The 17,067-nt window shown below is 41.8% G+C and overlaps 2 protein-coding genes across 2 annotated transcripts; one reads left to right on the top strand and one right to left on the bottom strand.

The window, feature by feature from the left end:
• Positions 1-68: 68 nt before the first annotated feature.
• On the top strand, positions 69-2,611 carry LOC103446636 (protein WHAT'S THIS FACTOR 1 homolog, chloroplastic). Its single transcript, XM_008385771.3, is given in 3 exon segments — positions 69-157; positions 547-1,106; positions 1,109-2,611. Coding segments are annotated over 3 exon segments (1,398 nt in total). The 3' UTR covers positions 1,858-2,611.
• Positions 2,612-8,397: 5,786 nt separating this feature from the next.
• LOC103446572 (uncharacterized) lies at positions 8,398-11,999 on the bottom strand. The gene is made up of 5 exons (XM_008385704.4): positions 11,531-11,999; positions 10,903-11,295; positions 9,483-10,803; positions 9,230-9,376; positions 8,398-9,117 (listed from the first exon to the last, which is right to left on the bottom strand). Exons 2-5 carry the CDS (start codon positions 10,954-10,956, stop codon positions 8,570-8,572), a joined length of 2,070 nt encoding a protein of 689 aa, XP_008383926.1. The 5' UTR covers positions 10,957-11,295; positions 11,531-11,999; the 3' UTR covers positions 8,398-8,569.
• Positions 12,000-17,067: the final 5,068 nt, after the last annotated feature.

Raw genomic sequence — 17,067 nt, 5'->3', positions numbered from 1 at the left:
CTTATTTTACAATATTTACATGTGTTTGATATAATCACATTTTGTGTTTTATCTCTGAGGAGTGGCAAATGGCATTAGTTCTTCATTTAGTGGCGTCTTTCTTTTCTGATAGTGGATCTCAAATTCAAATATCTGATCGAAAAACTTTGAGATCTATGTATTTCTCAATCAAGTGTCAAAACTTATAAGACCCCATATTATTTATTTTACTATAATTTCTCCGAAGATCATGACCGCCTTCCTAAAATAAATCTCGTCCTTATTTTCCATTGAAAACTTGGTAAAGTACAATGCAATTTGATTTTGGGAGTTCCATCGATACAATCTAATTTGCTTAAAATTATAGAGAGATTTCAAATTTGGAGTTAAGTACCTATTGGCCTCGTTTGGTGATGAATTGAATCAAATAACTCATTAGATTCAAAATACGTTGACTATGGATTATGGAGAAATCGATATTGAAGTTTCTTAAGTTTATTTAAATTCTAAATTTTAGGGAAGATTTAGGAAAACCAATGGAGTTGCTAAATTCTAATTTGCATTTAGCCCACAAGATTTCAGTCTCGGATTCTCAGTTGAGCTGGTAAAGCATCCATGGCGTTTTGGCGCCTCCTCATTTCCAAAACCCAAAACCCAAAACCCAAAACCCTCACCTCCCCTCCCAAACGCTAACCACTCGCCGCCCTCCCTCCTCCCTCTCCTCCTCCTCCGCCAAACCTCACTGTTCTCCACCTCCTTTCTTATCACCAAAACCCCAAAAAAATTCAGAAAAAAGCGCAAGAAGGACGAAAGCCCCCGAACCAAGCTCGTCCAGACTCAACCCAACCTCATCCCCCACTTCGAACACATTGTCGAGCGCGACGCTTACTTCCGATTCCTCACCAAATCGAAAGACTTCCTCTCCAAGCAGCCCCACCGCGTCCTCCGCCTCGATGACGCCGGCAAGCTCTACCGCGAACTCGGCTTCCCTCGCGGCCGAAAAGTCGCCCGATCCCTCCAGCGCCACCCCCTCATCTTCCAAACCTACCGCCACGACGACAACAAAATGTGGATCGGATTCACCGACCTCATGGAAGCTCTGCTCGAAGAGGAGCGATTCATAATGGACTCATGGAATCGGACCGAGTCAATAAGGTTCGTAAATTGCTCATGATGTCCACCAACAAGCGTATCCCTTTGAGTAAAATCTACCATTGCAGGTCGATTTTTGGAATTCCTGAAGATTTTAGGGACAGGGTTTCGAAATACCCTAATTTTTTCAGGATTGTGGTTGAGGAGGATGGGAAGAGAGTGCTTGAATTGGTGAATTGGGATCCGTTGATGGCGGTGAGCGCGTTGGAGAGGGAGTTTATGGTGGATGAGGAGAGAGTGAAGAGGGCTTTTCGGTTTCCAGTGAAGCATGGGAAGGATTTGGGCCTGGAGATAGAGGATGAGAGGAAATTGAACATGTTGAATTCTCCTCCGTTGGTTTCGCCTTATTCGGATGGATCAAGATTGGACCTTTGGAGTCTGGAAGCGGAGAAGTACCGGGTGGGAGTGTTGCATGAGTTTTTGAGCTTGACATTGGAGAAGAGGGCTTCCATACACCATGTTGTGGAGTTCAAGGAGGAGTTTAGCTTGACCAAGCATACTTATCAGATGCTGTTGAAGCAGCCCAGAACTTTTTATCTGGCCGGGACGCAGATGAACTGGGTTGTTTTCTTGAAAGATGCTTATGACCGAGACGGGGTTTTGATTGAGAAAGATCCGCAGGTGGTTTTCAATGAGAAGTTGTACAAGTATGCTGATATGAAGGAAAGGGATAGGGATTTATTGATCAATGGAGGTGATGAGAGGGTTTTAGGCAAATTTGAGTGAGTTCATTCTTTGCTTGAGCTTCAAGGAAAATTGGGTAAAGGCCCAAACTTTATGTTGTATAATGTACTGGGGGAGTAGCATTCTTGAGGAACCCTGGGGCTACAACAAAATCGGCAATTCAGATGCATCATAGTGATCTTGGCTGGTCCTTGACAGGACTGTGTCTTGTGTTTCTAGGTTTTTGAAGTCATAAGAGAAATCATGTGATATGAAACTTGGGGCACTGTGTGGATTTTTGGATATATATATCATCAATGATAATCCATATACTGGCATTTTGAGATGAAGGTGTGTGAAAATTACGCCTCTTAGCTTTGAGTTGCAGCAGGAGTCTTCATTTCTTGTTGATCAACTGGACCTAGAGTTAAAGTGATCATTGATCATACGAAAAGCTCAACAGGGAATTATGTGAACTGGGGCAGTCGGGTAATACCGAACAAGGATTTACTTCAATAGCCGTCAAGTTCTACCGTAATTGCTTTGCCACTAGATTTCGGGTACTATATGATTGGTGAAAATGAGCTTCATAGAGAGGTGTAGCATTGATTGGCAGTTGGAATCTCTTAGCCAAGTGAAGCCAAAGATGTACAATAGTCATGTCAACAGGTTTTTGTATCCCTTCAGACCTTGAAGAGACACTGAAAACAACAGAGCCAACAGGGCTTTGTCATGGATGCTAGTCTCAGGTAATTGGGGTATTGTTGTGTTTATGAATTATCCGAGAATCTCCAATGATATGTCAAATTATTAAGTGGAATAGTGCATCCGGCGTGTTGTGTGACCGCCGTATGCCACTGAAGCTCAAGGGAAAATTTTATAGGACGGCAATAAGGCCGGCGATGCTGTATGTCACAGAATGTTGGGCGGTGAAGCATCAACACGTACACAAAATGGGTGTAGCGGAGATGAGGATGCTTCGTTGGATGTGTGGGCACACGAGAAAGGATAAGATTAGGAATGAGGATATCCGGGGTAAAGTAGGAGTAGCCGAAATTGAAGGAAAGATGAGAGAAAATCGGTTACGGTGGTTTGGACATGTGCAAAGAAGGCCTACTGACGCTCCGATTAGAAGATGCGACTATGGGACAGAGGTTCAGGGCCGAAGGGGCAGAGGAAGACCTAGGAAAACTTTGGAAGAGACCCTAAGAAAAGACTTAGAGTACTTGGATCTAACGGAGGACATGACACAGGACAGAACACAATGGCGTTCTAAGATTCATATAGCCGATCCCACTCAGTGACTTGGATTTTCCAAGTCTCCAACCAAGAAGTTTTCCTCACTCGGGAAATTAAGGGAACACTACCTCAACCTATATGCTCCACTCACAAACCTTCAACATACAAGCTTCAACAAAAGAAAATTCAAAGAACTTAGCGAAGAAGGCTTTGGTGTATTTAACACAATACGTTGAAATGAAGGAAAGCTTATTTATTGATATCCCCGATAAGTTACAAATATGTACATATACTTGAGTCAAAATAAACAAACAAGAGGGAGCCTTCACAAAGGTTGCTTAGGAGAAGTCTCAGCAGGCGGTAGAGCCCCAAAAAGAGAAGGCACCGGAGGAGGATCATTCGGAGCCTCAGTACTGGACAAAACCCTAGAAGGAGGAGGCATCAGAGGTTGATCATTTGGAGCTTCATTACGCGGTACAGCCCCAGAAGACGAAGGCAATAAATGCCTTTGGAACAAACCCACAAATCTCTGATGATCAAGTAAAACCTGACCATCAGATTCCTTCATCTGGTCAAGCTTCCTCTTCATGTTTGTAGCATAGTCATGTGCGAGCCGGTGCAACTGTTTATTCTCATGCTTGAGCCCTCTAATCTCCTGTTTGAGACTCATCACTTCAGCCGCCAATGATTCAACTTGGCGGGTTCGAGCAAATAGGCGTTGGGCCATATTAGACACAGAACCTGCATACTGAACACTGAAAGCCAGAGAATCCTTAACAGCCAACTCATCAGACCGTTTGGAAAGTAGTCTGTTATCTTTGGGAGTGAGAAGGTTCCTGGCCACTACCGCAGCGGTTATATCATTCTTCATCACGGAATCCCCAACGGTAAGAGGACCAGTAGGGGAGACGAAGGATGGGCGCCATATGTTGTCTGGAGAAGGCGGGGCTGCCTCTTCAACAAGGTTCAAGTCAAAACGACGGTCGGAGGGGCCAGACATTTTCAAAGGTGTTGAAGAGAGAAGAGGTCGGACAAATCAAGATCTTAGAAGTGCAAGAATGGAGCTTCTACTGGTGGATATTCAAGTGTGCTTTGGAACTTAATGTCAGCCCCTATAAAAATCTGCACTCGACGAAGCTTCAGAAATCGAAGAGGCGTTTGCTTTCTCAAAAGCTGGGCTGCTCAGAGACCACGAGGGTCGATCTCAGAAATCGAAGAGGTTTGCTTTCTCAAAAGCTGGGATGCTCAGAGACCACGAGGGCCGATCTCAGAAATCGAAGAGGCACCTACTTTTCCAGCCTTGTCAGCATCTGTCACACGCACACTCAGCTTTGCGGAAACTATGGGCATTCTGTCGAAAATTTCTGACGAAGTAGAAAGCACATGAATCGTACTGTTCAATCACCCACTTCCCACACGCAACAGTAGCTCATGGGTACCACAGATAACTTTGCCAAAGTTCTCTGACAAAGTTAAGACACGTGAAGCTTGCAGCTCCCACTACATCGCTCTGACCAAGAAGGGTAAAAGAATTGCAAAGAAACAACACTAACAAAGTTTAAACACATAAATTTTGAAGGTCTAGCTACCATATTATTACCCACAAGGGTAAAGGAACAGTACCACTGCTGGATAATTGGAAAGTCCCGGTGTGTCAACCTCTGTGCTTCGTGGCAAGGTAGACTAGCAAACATGCCCAACCTGTACTCACATTCGAGAAAACACTCCCAACAAGATTGCTTGCTCCAAAATCGAAGAGGCACCGCCCTCCGAATCTCGAGAGCCAGACTCCCAACATGATTACTTTCTCAAAAATCGAAGAGAGGGTAAAGGAACAGTACCACTGCTGGATAATTGGAAAGTCCCTGTGTGTCAACCTTTGTGTTTCGTGGCAAGGTAGACTAGCAAACATGCCCAACCTTTACTCACATTCGAGAAAACACTCTCAACAAGATTGCTTGCTCCAAAATCGAAGAGGCACCGGCTTCCGAATCTCGAGAGCCAGACTCCCAATATGATTACTTTCTCAAAAATCGAAGAGAGGGTAAAGGAACAGTACCACTGCTGGATAATTGGAAAGTCCCTGTGTGTCAACCTCTGTGCTTCGTGGCAAGGTAGACTAGCAAACACGTCCAACCTTTACTCACATTCGAGAAAACACTCCCAACAAGATTGCTTGCTCCAAAATCGAAAAGGCACCGCCCTTCGAATCTCGAGAGCCAGACTCCCAACATGATTACTTTCTCAAAAATCGAAGAGACACCGCTCTCCGAATCTCGAGAGCCAGACCCCCAGCAGGATTGCTTTCTCAAAAATCGAAGAGGCATCGTTCTCCGAATCTCGAGAGCCAGATCCCCGACAGGATTGCTTGTTCGAAAATCGAAGAGGCACCACTTTCCCAACTTCAAGAGCTGGATCTCCTTGGATAAAGCTTGTCTGTAATCTTCACACGCAACATCAGCTTTCCAGATACCACAGACCACTTTTTCAAAGTGCTCTGACAGGGTTAAAACATGTGAAGCTGACAGCTCCCACTATCGTGCTATAACCAAGCAGGGTAAATGAATAGCATTATTACTTGATGTTAGGGAGACTCCTATATATGTCGACCTCCATCCCTAACGGACAGGCAGACCTGCAAAAATGCTCAACCCTTTCTCTTATCTGAGAGGGCACTCCCAACGAAGCCTTTCGAAATATTCAGCTTTCTTTCCCCCCGATAATACCTCTGTAAACAAGCTATACTAGAGCAAGAATATCTCATATCATCAGGGTTAAAAGCAAGAATATCCCATATCATGCTTTTTCCCTGTCTTTTCCTTTGGCCTTGTTCTTACCTGCAAGACAAGGAGAAAGAGAGCAATCAGTCAGCACTTGGAATCAAGCTTCCAGCCAGGAACCCCTTACCTGATTACTTACCTGGCATTGCTCTCGAGTACTCATCTTCAAAATCTTATGCTTCCAGGGAAGATACCGCATCTGCCTGAGGAACAAATAGGGCAAGTGAGAAGGATACAAGGAAGCATGTGGAGACAAGCGTAACAGCACACGTGCCGATACATCCACTACTCTGTCAAAAGAAAAAGTATCCCATATCAGCAGGGTCGAACGTACTCTAGATTTGATGGACTTGTTTTAACCCTCAAATTCTTCAGTCGGCCTTATACTCTGGAGGAAACCAGAAAACCCTCCAGCCCAGTTCAAGAATAAGCCTGTGGAAAGTTACTTCTTCAAAAGCAAAAGTATCCCATATCATCTCTCCTCATTTTTCTTCTCTTTATCCTTCATGCTGCCTGCAAGATAGGGAGAATGTGAACAATCAGCCGGAGCTCTGATTGCTTACCTTGTCTGTCACCTCTTTCAGCAGATCCCCTAGCTCGGCGACTTGGGGGACTCCTACTACATGGTTTGTATCGCGCTTGACCAAACATGAAACTACAAGTAAGCTTCAAGTGAAATTGATACATTACCTTGTGCATCTCTACCAGTTACAGATACCACCCCTGGATGGAGGAAGAGTACTTCCAGAGAAGATGCCACATCTACCTATGAGACAGAGAAGGCAAGTCAAGACGATACCACACTCCGGTACTTAGAAGTTTCGTGGCTACGAGATCATTCTCCCACAATATTTCCTAATGTCATTTGTACTAAATCATTCACTTGTACTCATTAAAGGAGAGCTTGAACCTATGTACTTGTGTAAACCCTTCACAATTAATGAGAACTCCTTTATTCCGTGGACGTAGCCAATCTGGGTGAACCACGTACATCTTGTGTTTGCTTTTGTGTAAACCCTTCACAATTAATGAGAACTCCTCTATTCCGTGGACGTAGCCAATCTGGGTGAACAACATACATCTTGTGTTTGCTTTCCTATCTCTATCCATTTATATACTTATCCACACTAATGACCGGAGCAATCTAGCGAAGATCACAAAAAGTGACCGTTTTCGCTACCTAGGATCTATCTTGCAAGAGAACGGAGAATTAGATGGAGATCTCAACCATAGAATACAAGCTGGATGGATGAAGTGTAAGAGTGCATCCGGCGTGTTGTGTGACCGTCGTAGGCCACTGAAGTTCAAGGGAAAATTTTATAGAACGGCAATAAGGCCAACGATGTTGTATGACACAGAATGTTGGGCAGTGAAGCATCAACGTACACAAAATGGGTGTAGCGGAGATGAGGATGCTTCGTGGGATGTATGGGCACACGAGAAAGGATAAGATTGGGAATGAGGTTATCCGAGGTAAAGTAGGAGTAGCCAAAATTGAAGGAAATATGAGAGAAAATCGGTTCCGGTGGTTTGGACATGTGCAAAGAAGGCCTACTGACGCTCCGGTTCGAAAATGTGACTACGGGACAGAGGTTCAGGGCCGAAGGGGTAGAGGAAGACCTAGGAAAACTTTGGAAGAGACCCTAAGAAAAGACTTGAGTACTTGGATCTAACGGAGGACATGACACAAAACTGAGCGCAATGGCGTTCTAGGATTCATATATGCCGACCCCACTTAGTGGGAAAAGGCTTTGTTGTTGTTGTTGTTGTTTGAGTAGTCAAATCCTACATAAAGATTTGATACATCATAAGATAAGATTTGTTTCTGTTTGCAAGCATTATGATCACGATGTTTTCCTGCAATTCTTTCCACATCAAATTGTGATCCAATTATTTATCTTTGGTGGGACATAAATAATGCTGGCCTAAATGATCATCTCCCAACTGTTAGTCTGAGCTGTCTCTCAATAATGTGCCAAGCTCTGTGAATGTTCTTCAACTGTTACCTATATCTTACGGCCTCGTTTGATTGCTTGGAATGCTAGAGTGGGAATAAGAATTCAGTTCATTTCCAGGACTATCCTAGAACGGAATGGTTATAAAAATTCCATTTCGGTGTTTGGAACAACCGATGGATAAGAGATTAGGAATTTGACACCTTTCCAATAACAAACCCCTGCTCTGTTTCTCTCTCTTATTTCTTATTCTTTTGAAAACTGAGGACTACTTAAATTGCTCACAAACAGTATGTGGAATAACACCCCGCTTGGGATTTTTCCAACTTGCTTGCATCATTTAAATCCGAGGATTTTTCCAACTTGCTTGCATCATTTAAATCCGAAAACTCTTTCTAGAGCTGCTTGGTACATTGTCGATATTATTTGTTATCAACAGAAGATGAACAAACTATCGAAAACAACCAGCCTACCAGGTACTAGAGATTGGCATCCAGCACCGGATATTCATTTTCCAAATTCTTTAGCTGTTTTGGATGTATCATGTAGTAGGTTCAGGTAGCTGCATCTGTGTTGGTTTCAAATATAGCCTATGAATATCTGATCGCATGCTAAAAGAGATTCGGAAATTGGGACAAAAAGCAGCCTGAATATATTAACGATGGAAAACTGAAACATGAAAACCACCAGATCCTTTGTAGCCCTAGCAGCTTTTGAAGAAACACCAAAAATATCAGGCAAGGGAAACACACCTAGAAATTTTATGTCAAAATATTTGCTAGTCCCCTAACTTTGGAAATTCTAATGCGATGAAGAGGGGAGTTCAGATGACACTCTGACCATGCTCTTCGTCTTGCTTAGGTTTTGCTGTACAACACTTGCCCCGGTGTTGTGCCCGTGGGTAGGAAATGATGAGCTTTTCTTCGATGGCAAGGCATGAGTATTTTTAAACGATGCGCTTCTCTGGCTAAGCTTCTTGCTGGATTTTCTTCTAGGGTTCCATCCTTTGTTCCCAAGTGCTGCTTTGGCAACACTGTCTGTGACTACCCCCCTTGCCCTCTGTGGCTTGATGGACTGCTTGTTCAGGTACACTAGCTTTGGGAGGAGACTGCAAACTGTCTTGCGTAGTTGCTCATCGCCGATGTTGTTCTGGATTGGATTCCCCAATAGATTCATAGCCTGCAGTGAGTTGTAGTTAGCCACCAGCTGGCCCAGCGCCTTTGTTGTTGTGATCTTGTTGAAGCTCAAGTCCAGAACTGTTAGCTTCAGTAGCCTATGCAGGCCCTCAACATCACTGATCTTGTTCCCGGTAAGATATAACTCCTTCAATACACTACAGCTTGATAACCCTGGCATCATGAAAATCCACCGAGTCAGTGACCGGAATGATACATTTTACTAGGGAAAGTTTGTATTCTGATGTCAACTAGAGGGTTGAAAATCAGAAGGATTTAAGCTTACCACGTCCAATTCTAGAAATTCGGTTGTAACTGAGATCAAGTACTCGCAATCGGGTTAAGTCTCTTAGTCCTTCAGTGGTGCTGAGCCTGTTTTTGGACAAGTCGAGTGTGTGAAGACTCTTCGGCAGCAACCCTGGAGTAATGTTGGCTGCAAAAGTAGAAGGACAAGTAGCCAGGCAACTTGGTTAGCTATAAGAACCAGTATGTTTTAAGTATTAACTCTTACAGTTTATTTCTTTTCTACCAAAGTATACCTATGAAGTTGTTCGACAAGTTGACAGACCGAAGGCTGCAGAAGCATGAAATGTTGGGGATAGCTTTCATGCCCATACCAGATATGTGAGCCACTGTTGAGGAAGAATTTAGAGACTGGATCACAGTATTAGCATGTAAGGTATCCTCTTCAAGACCTCGGCTAAAGTAAGTGGCGCTTTTCGATCTAGCGGTCTCAGGAGTCATGGGAGACTTTGGAGTCTTAGGAGTGGGTGGTGTTTGTGGGGAGACAATTCCCTCGTGGTCATCTTCATTATTTTCAATGGAGGTTTGTATTCTGAGATCTTTCACCCACTCTTGCACCCTTGAAGATGATGAGGGTTCTGTCGAGAAGGCAACCCACTGGTTCTGAGGCCATAAGTCCAATGCACCAATGTGAAAACCACCCCAGCTCTTGTTGTCATCTACAATGTTCTTCCCCTTGTCCAAGGATTGTCCACCATATGATAGTGGTGATTCTGTCTTGCCAAACTGCATAGCTCGATTTGGTTCGAGTGTATCTGAAGAGTACCCTCCTTGCTTGTTCACAGAAATGGGACTAAGTGTCTTTGGTTTGGCATCCCGTGTTCTGTGCAGATTCCTGTGGCTCCAAAGGAACAGCTTCCACCACAATTTTCGACTTCGCGAAGGCAGAACTTGGCTTGAAGAATGCTTCTTCAGCATCACTCTATCAGCACTGTAGTGGCTTAACACAGAACCAGGGCTGCCTGGATCGACATCCTTCCTCACACTATCAGCCATTTCCTGCAGTTCTTCGAAAGACGGAGACTTCAAAGCAGGCATCTTGGAGGACATCTCTTTAACCACTTGCTTATGAGTCTCCAAATTAGAGCATGATCTGGTAAGCTTTGGTGATGCCCAAAACTCCGCCTTACCAACCCCGGGATCGCTAAGATGCCCACTTTGAACCCTATCAACACTTCGAGTGCTCGAATCAGGTTCGGATAAGTCCAACTTTCTTGATGGAGTCACTTCACCTGAATTGGCTTCATCTAGTTGCAGATCAGAGTGATCATTAAAAGAGTTTCCCCTGGCTATGGGGCTCTCTTCGTGCTCGTATTCCCCTTCATAAGCCGCTGCTTCTACTGCTTCAACACACCCGATAGGACTTTTCGGGCTCCTTGTATTGCCACTAGAAGGTGAAGAGTACTTCTTCTCAACACCATAAGGTATTAGGACTCCTAAAGTTTCCGGCTTCGATTTCCCATCCCTCTCCAACGATTTCACAGGCTGCTGTTGAAGCCTGACGTGCAGGGTTTCAATTGCCTTGCGCAGTTCACCACTTCTTGTAGATTCATCTCCCTAAAATCGAAAACAAAAGTGACCGAAAAATCAGCAGATCATCACAATTCACAAATCGAACACGACATTATGAGAAAGAAACCAAAAAGATTTTCTCACCTTAACCTTCTTCTTCCCCCTAACAATTGCAGAAAAGCAACTCAATTTTGCCATTTTCGATATGAAAAACTCCGAATCCTCAAAGATGGACCGAAACCCGAATTTCAGTATGTGGATTTTCCTGCTGTTATCTTCACAACTGAGCTCACATTCCAATTCCAAAGGTCTGATTGAATGCTGCAGCTGTACATAGAGTGATGGTTGGATCAAGGGTTAACCATAATCAACCGGAAGCCACCACACCTGCAATCGAGGCCACCTGAAACAGGGCTGAGGGCCAGAGAAGTGAGCACCAACGCCTGCCCCAGCTCCAGAAAACTTGTCTGATTCGTCGGCCAGAGTTGTATCTGCTGCAGCTTCTCTGTGGAAGCTTTGAGATTATATTGTCCTCCTCTGTCACACAAAACAACAAAAGACGAATCGAACACATTAGACAACTCCAAAATAATTTCGACACCAACCCACTTCAGAAACAATCCCAAATCCCCAGAACACCACCAAAGATATGGACTTTATTGCAGAAAGCAACCACCACGACGTGCAGTTCGATAAGTTTCTGTACGGACACAATTATTCTTAGCAAAAAATATACATCGTGGCTTTTGAGAGTTGTAAGTTTTTTGTTTACCTGCCAGATAGATTGATTTGCTTTGTTTCCCCAACACCAGAGCAAAACTTTTATGCTTTTTCAAGGCTTGTCCTCGTTTGTGATCATCAACATCACATGTGAGAGAGAGAGAGAGAGGGTGCGTGGAGGAGCGCATTCACCCTCCACACCCGCACTCAAGAGTTCGACTCTCGTCCTCTTTCGCCGGAGCCTTCAAAGCCTCAACCCCTTGTTTGGTCCTTTCAACTGGAAAAAAGAAGGATTTAGCTTTTAAGGAGTCCAAAGAATGAGGTGGTGGTTGTGGTTTTCAGGTTGTCAACTAGTTAAAGCCACAAGATGGAAGGGAAAATACTAGAAATAGGGAGAGGGAGGAGGAGGATTGTAGAAGAGGACATACGTACGCGCATGTAACACGGTACTATCTGTAACATCATGTAACCCTCCCAATATAATATAGGACCAAGAATAACATTTGTTAATGAAAATAAAAGGCTTTTTATATTAGCACCTTACAAAATGTTGAATGCACCCCACATTAAAATTTAATATTAAATGACTTATTTATCCTACTATGCAATCACAATTTTGACCTTATTAGGTTAAAAATAAATAAAAAATTATACATACACTCCAAATCACTTTTAACACATTATTTATCTTCTTCAACTATCAAACCCCCTCCGACTCTCCATTGTTGAACAAAACTCCAACCAATGAAACTACAAACATGTTGATTGAGAAAATTTATTTTTGACGAATGAAACACGAAATTGATGTTTAAGAACCTTCACATAAGGTAAGACTTCATATTATTTATTGTTTTAGTGATTTTGACGACATCGATAATTATTTAATTTTTCTTTGAATGCGATATTCAAGCTTCTATGTTCGTATTCATCTTTTAGGGATCACAGGGATTACATGAAGAATTAAACACCTAAAATTACTGCCAAATATTAAAAATAGACGACATGGGTTTTAATGGTGGAATTGAAAACAACCCACATATGTTTTAAATCCTAGACGGCATCTTTTGTCAAAATTTTAGTCGGCATTATTTGTCCAAATTAAAAGCTTTATAAGATTTGAGAAATGTGGGGTGTATAGAAAATATGGGGTACATATAAAAAATGTAAGGTGTATATTAAGAATGTGGGGTGTGAGGGTATTATGGGGAAGTAAGTGGGATGTATTAAGATAATTTTTAATTAAAAAAAACAAATGTGGGGTGTATTAAGTATGTGAGATTTATTCAACAATTTGTGGAGTGTTAATATAATAAGCCAAATAAAATATCAAATTAGCGGGTTTTCTTACAATGTATTGGTGTTTTAACAACTAGATTGAGATTGTCAAAATTTAATAGTGCAAATCCAATCGTCCAATGCAGAGGTGCATCCTATACATCGGTTCATTGTAAATTTTTTTCATCCCTCCTGAACTATGGTGTAGCCTTAACAACCCGTCTTCTCCTTATGTAATTGTGTAGTGGTGCTTAAAAGTACGGGTGGGCGTGGGTTGGTTTTGGGTCAAAACCAAAACCAAACAAATCTCGTCGGTTGGGCTAAAATTGCAAAGCGAAACCGACTAAACTGGGTCTAAAACCGATCAAGTCGGTTAATCGACAATGGCATATTGGTTTAGATTGATTCTTAATTTGTGTGAAGACGAAAATATATAACAAATTTCTTTCCCAAAAGCTATAGAACGTAGCATCAATATTAATGATTGCTCAAACGAAAGCACAAATGAAGCAGCCAAAAGAGAGCACCAAAGTAGCAGCTGCTGCCTTCTCCAAATGGTTCCCCTATTCTTCTCCAAAGGAACTATTAAACTAATCAGGTTTTATTTTTTAAAGGGATACGGTTGCACACGAATTAATGAGGGCGAGCAAAACCTACACTAGAGAAATCGAAATAACATCTACCAAGAGCTGCCTACACTAAAGAAATCGAAAGCCTTGGAAAATAGTATAAAAAGGATTGTTGATGTGTGAACAACAAGCGTAATGTCAATTGAGGGCAGAGAACCATACTCATAAGTCTTAACCACTTAAATTATAAACCTCTTATTTTGTGAGGAATATTACCTCGTATCTAAAAATAACATCTATCGAGTAGGCATCTCGTGAAATCGAAAGCCTTGCAAAATAATAACATCAATTGATGGTAGAGAACAGTACTCTAAGTCATAACCACTTAAATTATAAACCTGTTATTTTTATAGAATGTCAAAGCTATTGTATTTTATCCGAGTTTCTTCACACAAAATGACTAATCATAATATTCTTTTTCTAAATCTATCCATACGAATTATGCCAGGTACTCACTCTTCAGCTCCCAATTTTGTATGGATATTGTTGATTGCATTTTAACATTGCAACTACTTTATAGCGACAGCTGATTGATATTAATCCTGACCTGTTTCGTTGAAATTAGTCGAGGAGGTCTTATCTATGAGAAGGACATCATATTTAGGAATGTCCTTCGTTGTCGAGATAAAATTTTCCGCATTTAAAATGAGTGTGGCGTTTTTATGACTCTAATTATTGTTTGATATATATTAAGTTTATGACGATAAAATTAATAAAAATTAAATTTATAATCACGTGTTAGTCAATGATTTGAACCCCTATGTTTCACTCAGATCAGTCGCTCTTAGAGGTGTTCCACCTTGATTGCCCTTCTTATTTGCTCCACTCAAGATTAAATTGTGTTACAGTCAACCGTTCACGCATTTTTGGCATATTAATGCGGGTAAACTCCACTTCACATGCATGAAAGGTTAGAGATTGCTCATGAGGGCGGCGGATTAACCATAGCAGTTTTCATTTTTTTAGTTTTGTGATATTTTTTATCTTTTCAATGTCAAAAGAGATTCCAAACTCAATCGTCATTATAAAAATATAATAATATAAAATTGAATAATCGCCCAGTGAGATCCTATCTATGGGTCAATTGTCAATAGAGATGGCAACGGTTCGGTTTGGGGACGGAAATGCTATATCCATCCCCATAACCACAAAACTTAACCATATCCATAACCAAAAATTAACCATCGGGGATTATCCATAACCATATCCACTGGTAATGGATTTTCAATCGGTTATTGGTTATAAAATGATTCAATGAATTAATTTGGTTGAACATAATAATAAGAGTATTGAATTGATGAGGTTGTTGGTATGCCCCATGCATGGTGCATAATAAAGATAGCATAGGGTTTGATGCATGCATAATGAATTAGTATAGGTAGGGTTCGGTAAATTGAATAAAATTATATTATATATCAAATATATATTCAGGTCGGATACGGATTGGGGACCCCTATAACCATATCCAAAACCATAACCGAATAAAGTTCACGGTTTTTCCCCATATCCATACCATACCCGAATTTTCATATCCAAATCCAATCCATTCGGGCTGTTATCCACAGTTATCAGGTTTAACGGTTAGAATTGCCATCCCTAATTGTCAACATATCATTGTTCCTAGCCCTTCAAAAGTAACCATCTGAATTAATAATCCTCAACTATATTTCCTATGCCTATCCATGACATTGGATAATCAAGTACATTGTTTTTTCTTCTTTACAAAAGGGGATAAGTTGTTAGCCGCTACGACAGTCCATCATTCTGGAGGCTGTAAAGACTCATAGAGGCATTTCAGCCCTCCCTGACCACCATTGTATGATTCACTAATGGTAGGAATCGAATCCAGGACGAATCGTGGGGAGTAACCATTAGCCACCTGGTGATGATTAATCAAGTATATTCTTAAACCCTGAGTTAATTACTTCACCAAATTGTATCTGCAACACTAGTGATTAGGGAGCCCTCACAATTCATCAATTTGGTTGAGACTATAAGGAATTTTAAATTTGGGAATGTGATATGAGTTGCTTGGAACTTAGTTAACCTGACGGGCACATGAAGCATGTAGAAATCTCACGCTACCACGCCATCATTCTTTTTTTTTTTGGAGCAAAGGTAACATACATTACCAACAACAAACAGTACAAACACTACAATACAGAGGCCCAAAATTTACAACACAGAGGCACATGAACGAAAAATACAATCAACCAACAGAGGCCCAACCAAAAGTTGAGCCCAAAACAAAGAACACACAAAAACAACCAGAGTCACCGCAACCTCCGCCAAAACTGCCGCTGCAACCACCAAAATAGCAGCCGTGCATGTCGATCCAGTCAAATTCAGTCCCCAAACAAAGCCACGCCTCACCAACACCAGCAGCCAATTCCAAGCTTCACACCTAGCACAACTACAAACCCAGAGAACCTGCAGCCAAGTGAAAGAAGCTCATGGTAGTCCACGAGCAACACTGCCAACAAGGGCAGACATCAAAGAGAATGTGGGGGTGCAAGGAACACCCGACCCAGTGCCAGAGTTAGGATTGCCAGAGCCATCTCATCAGCCTTAATGAGGTTAAATATGTCAATTACAAGCGCAACTAAAATCTCCAAACACTTATCTTTATAGGCTTGGTATTAGGCCTCAAGTTGGTAGGTACACCCCCACTCCTAAAAAGGATCAAGAGATTCCAAAACCCTTGACTTGTGGCTGAGACCAATTTTGAGACCAACAACTCTGAGGGCGCGTATAAAAATCCGTAATCAGATTGAAGAGAATTGAATTAAGAAGGAATTGGAATCAGATTCTTATTAAAAATGTTTACTAAAACTTTTTAGAATCGGAGTAAGAATGACATTGATCTATATAAACTGTTTACTAGTTCACATGAATCGGAATATAAACTAATGTAATTACTAAAATACTCTTGTTATATTAAATTATTTTTATATGCCGATTAAAAGAAAGTCAAATGATATAAAATAAAATTAAAAAGCAAACTAACCAATTACCAAACCCCAACCTAATTGTTCCTCTCCTCCTCCGCCTTTCTCATCTTTCAATAGTTTGAAATTGAAGATGGGTTTGTGGCCGATGGGCAGTGGTGGTGGTGGCGGTGGCGGTGTCGAAGGATTAGTTTACAAGGTTGTGATTTCATGTTGGTTTGGTGTGGGGGCTTGGTTTTTGACATTTTGTTCATAAAATACCTACTAAAATTGCAGCAAGGTTCTTCTTGGTTTGTGGTTTGATCTACTTTTGTAATTTAATTGTTGTGGAAGATGATGGTGGCTAGGGTCGGTGGCGGGGTCTATGTCCTGGGAAAGGCAAGGGATGTGTGACGGTGGTGAGGGAGAAGGAGAGGGATAACACTGGGGACGAGAGCTTAGGTTTCTTTGGAATTTCAACTTTTATGCGAGGGCACAATGGGTAAGAAAAATGGATTCCTCACCCCCTCAATCCTTCGGAATCCAAGTACCATCCCATAGTTAGGAGTCCAATTCCTCCAAATTTCGGAATTGGATTCCAAAATTTGTGTGCGACCCGCTAATTTTTTATTCCCTCATATTTGGTAAACACCGAAGTATTCTGTTTCTTGATGCCGATTACCCTTACATAAACGTGCCCTAAAAGTTGTGGGGAGGGTGAAGGGATATTTTTGGGACTCCCTTTTTTATTTTTTATT

Source organism: Malus domestica, chromosome 08, assembly GCF_042453785.1.
Source record: "Malus domestica chromosome 08, GDT2T_hap1".
In the NCBI taxonomy this organism is placed as follows: domain Eukaryota; kingdom Viridiplantae; phylum Streptophyta; class Magnoliopsida; order Rosales; family Rosaceae; genus Malus; species Malus domestica.
This window is presented reverse-complemented; position numbering and strand designations above follow the sequence as displayed.

What these genes read in the sequence shown, in the direction of transcription:
- LOC103446572 (XM_008385704.4), bottom strand. Translation starts at nt 10,956, where the DNA reads ATGGCAAAATTGAGTTGCTTTTCTGCAATTGTTAGGGGGAAGAAGAAG. An exon ending in GGGGGAAGAAGAAGGTTAAG is followed by an intron (nt 10,804 to 10,902) that starts GTGAGAAAATCT and finishes TTTCGATTTTAG; the next exon opens with GGAGATGAATCTACAAGAAG. An exon ending in AATTTCTAGAATTGGACGTG is followed by an intron (nt 9,118 to 9,229) that starts GTAAGCTTAAAT and finishes TCATGATGCCAG; the next exon opens with GGTTATCAAGCTGTAGTGTA.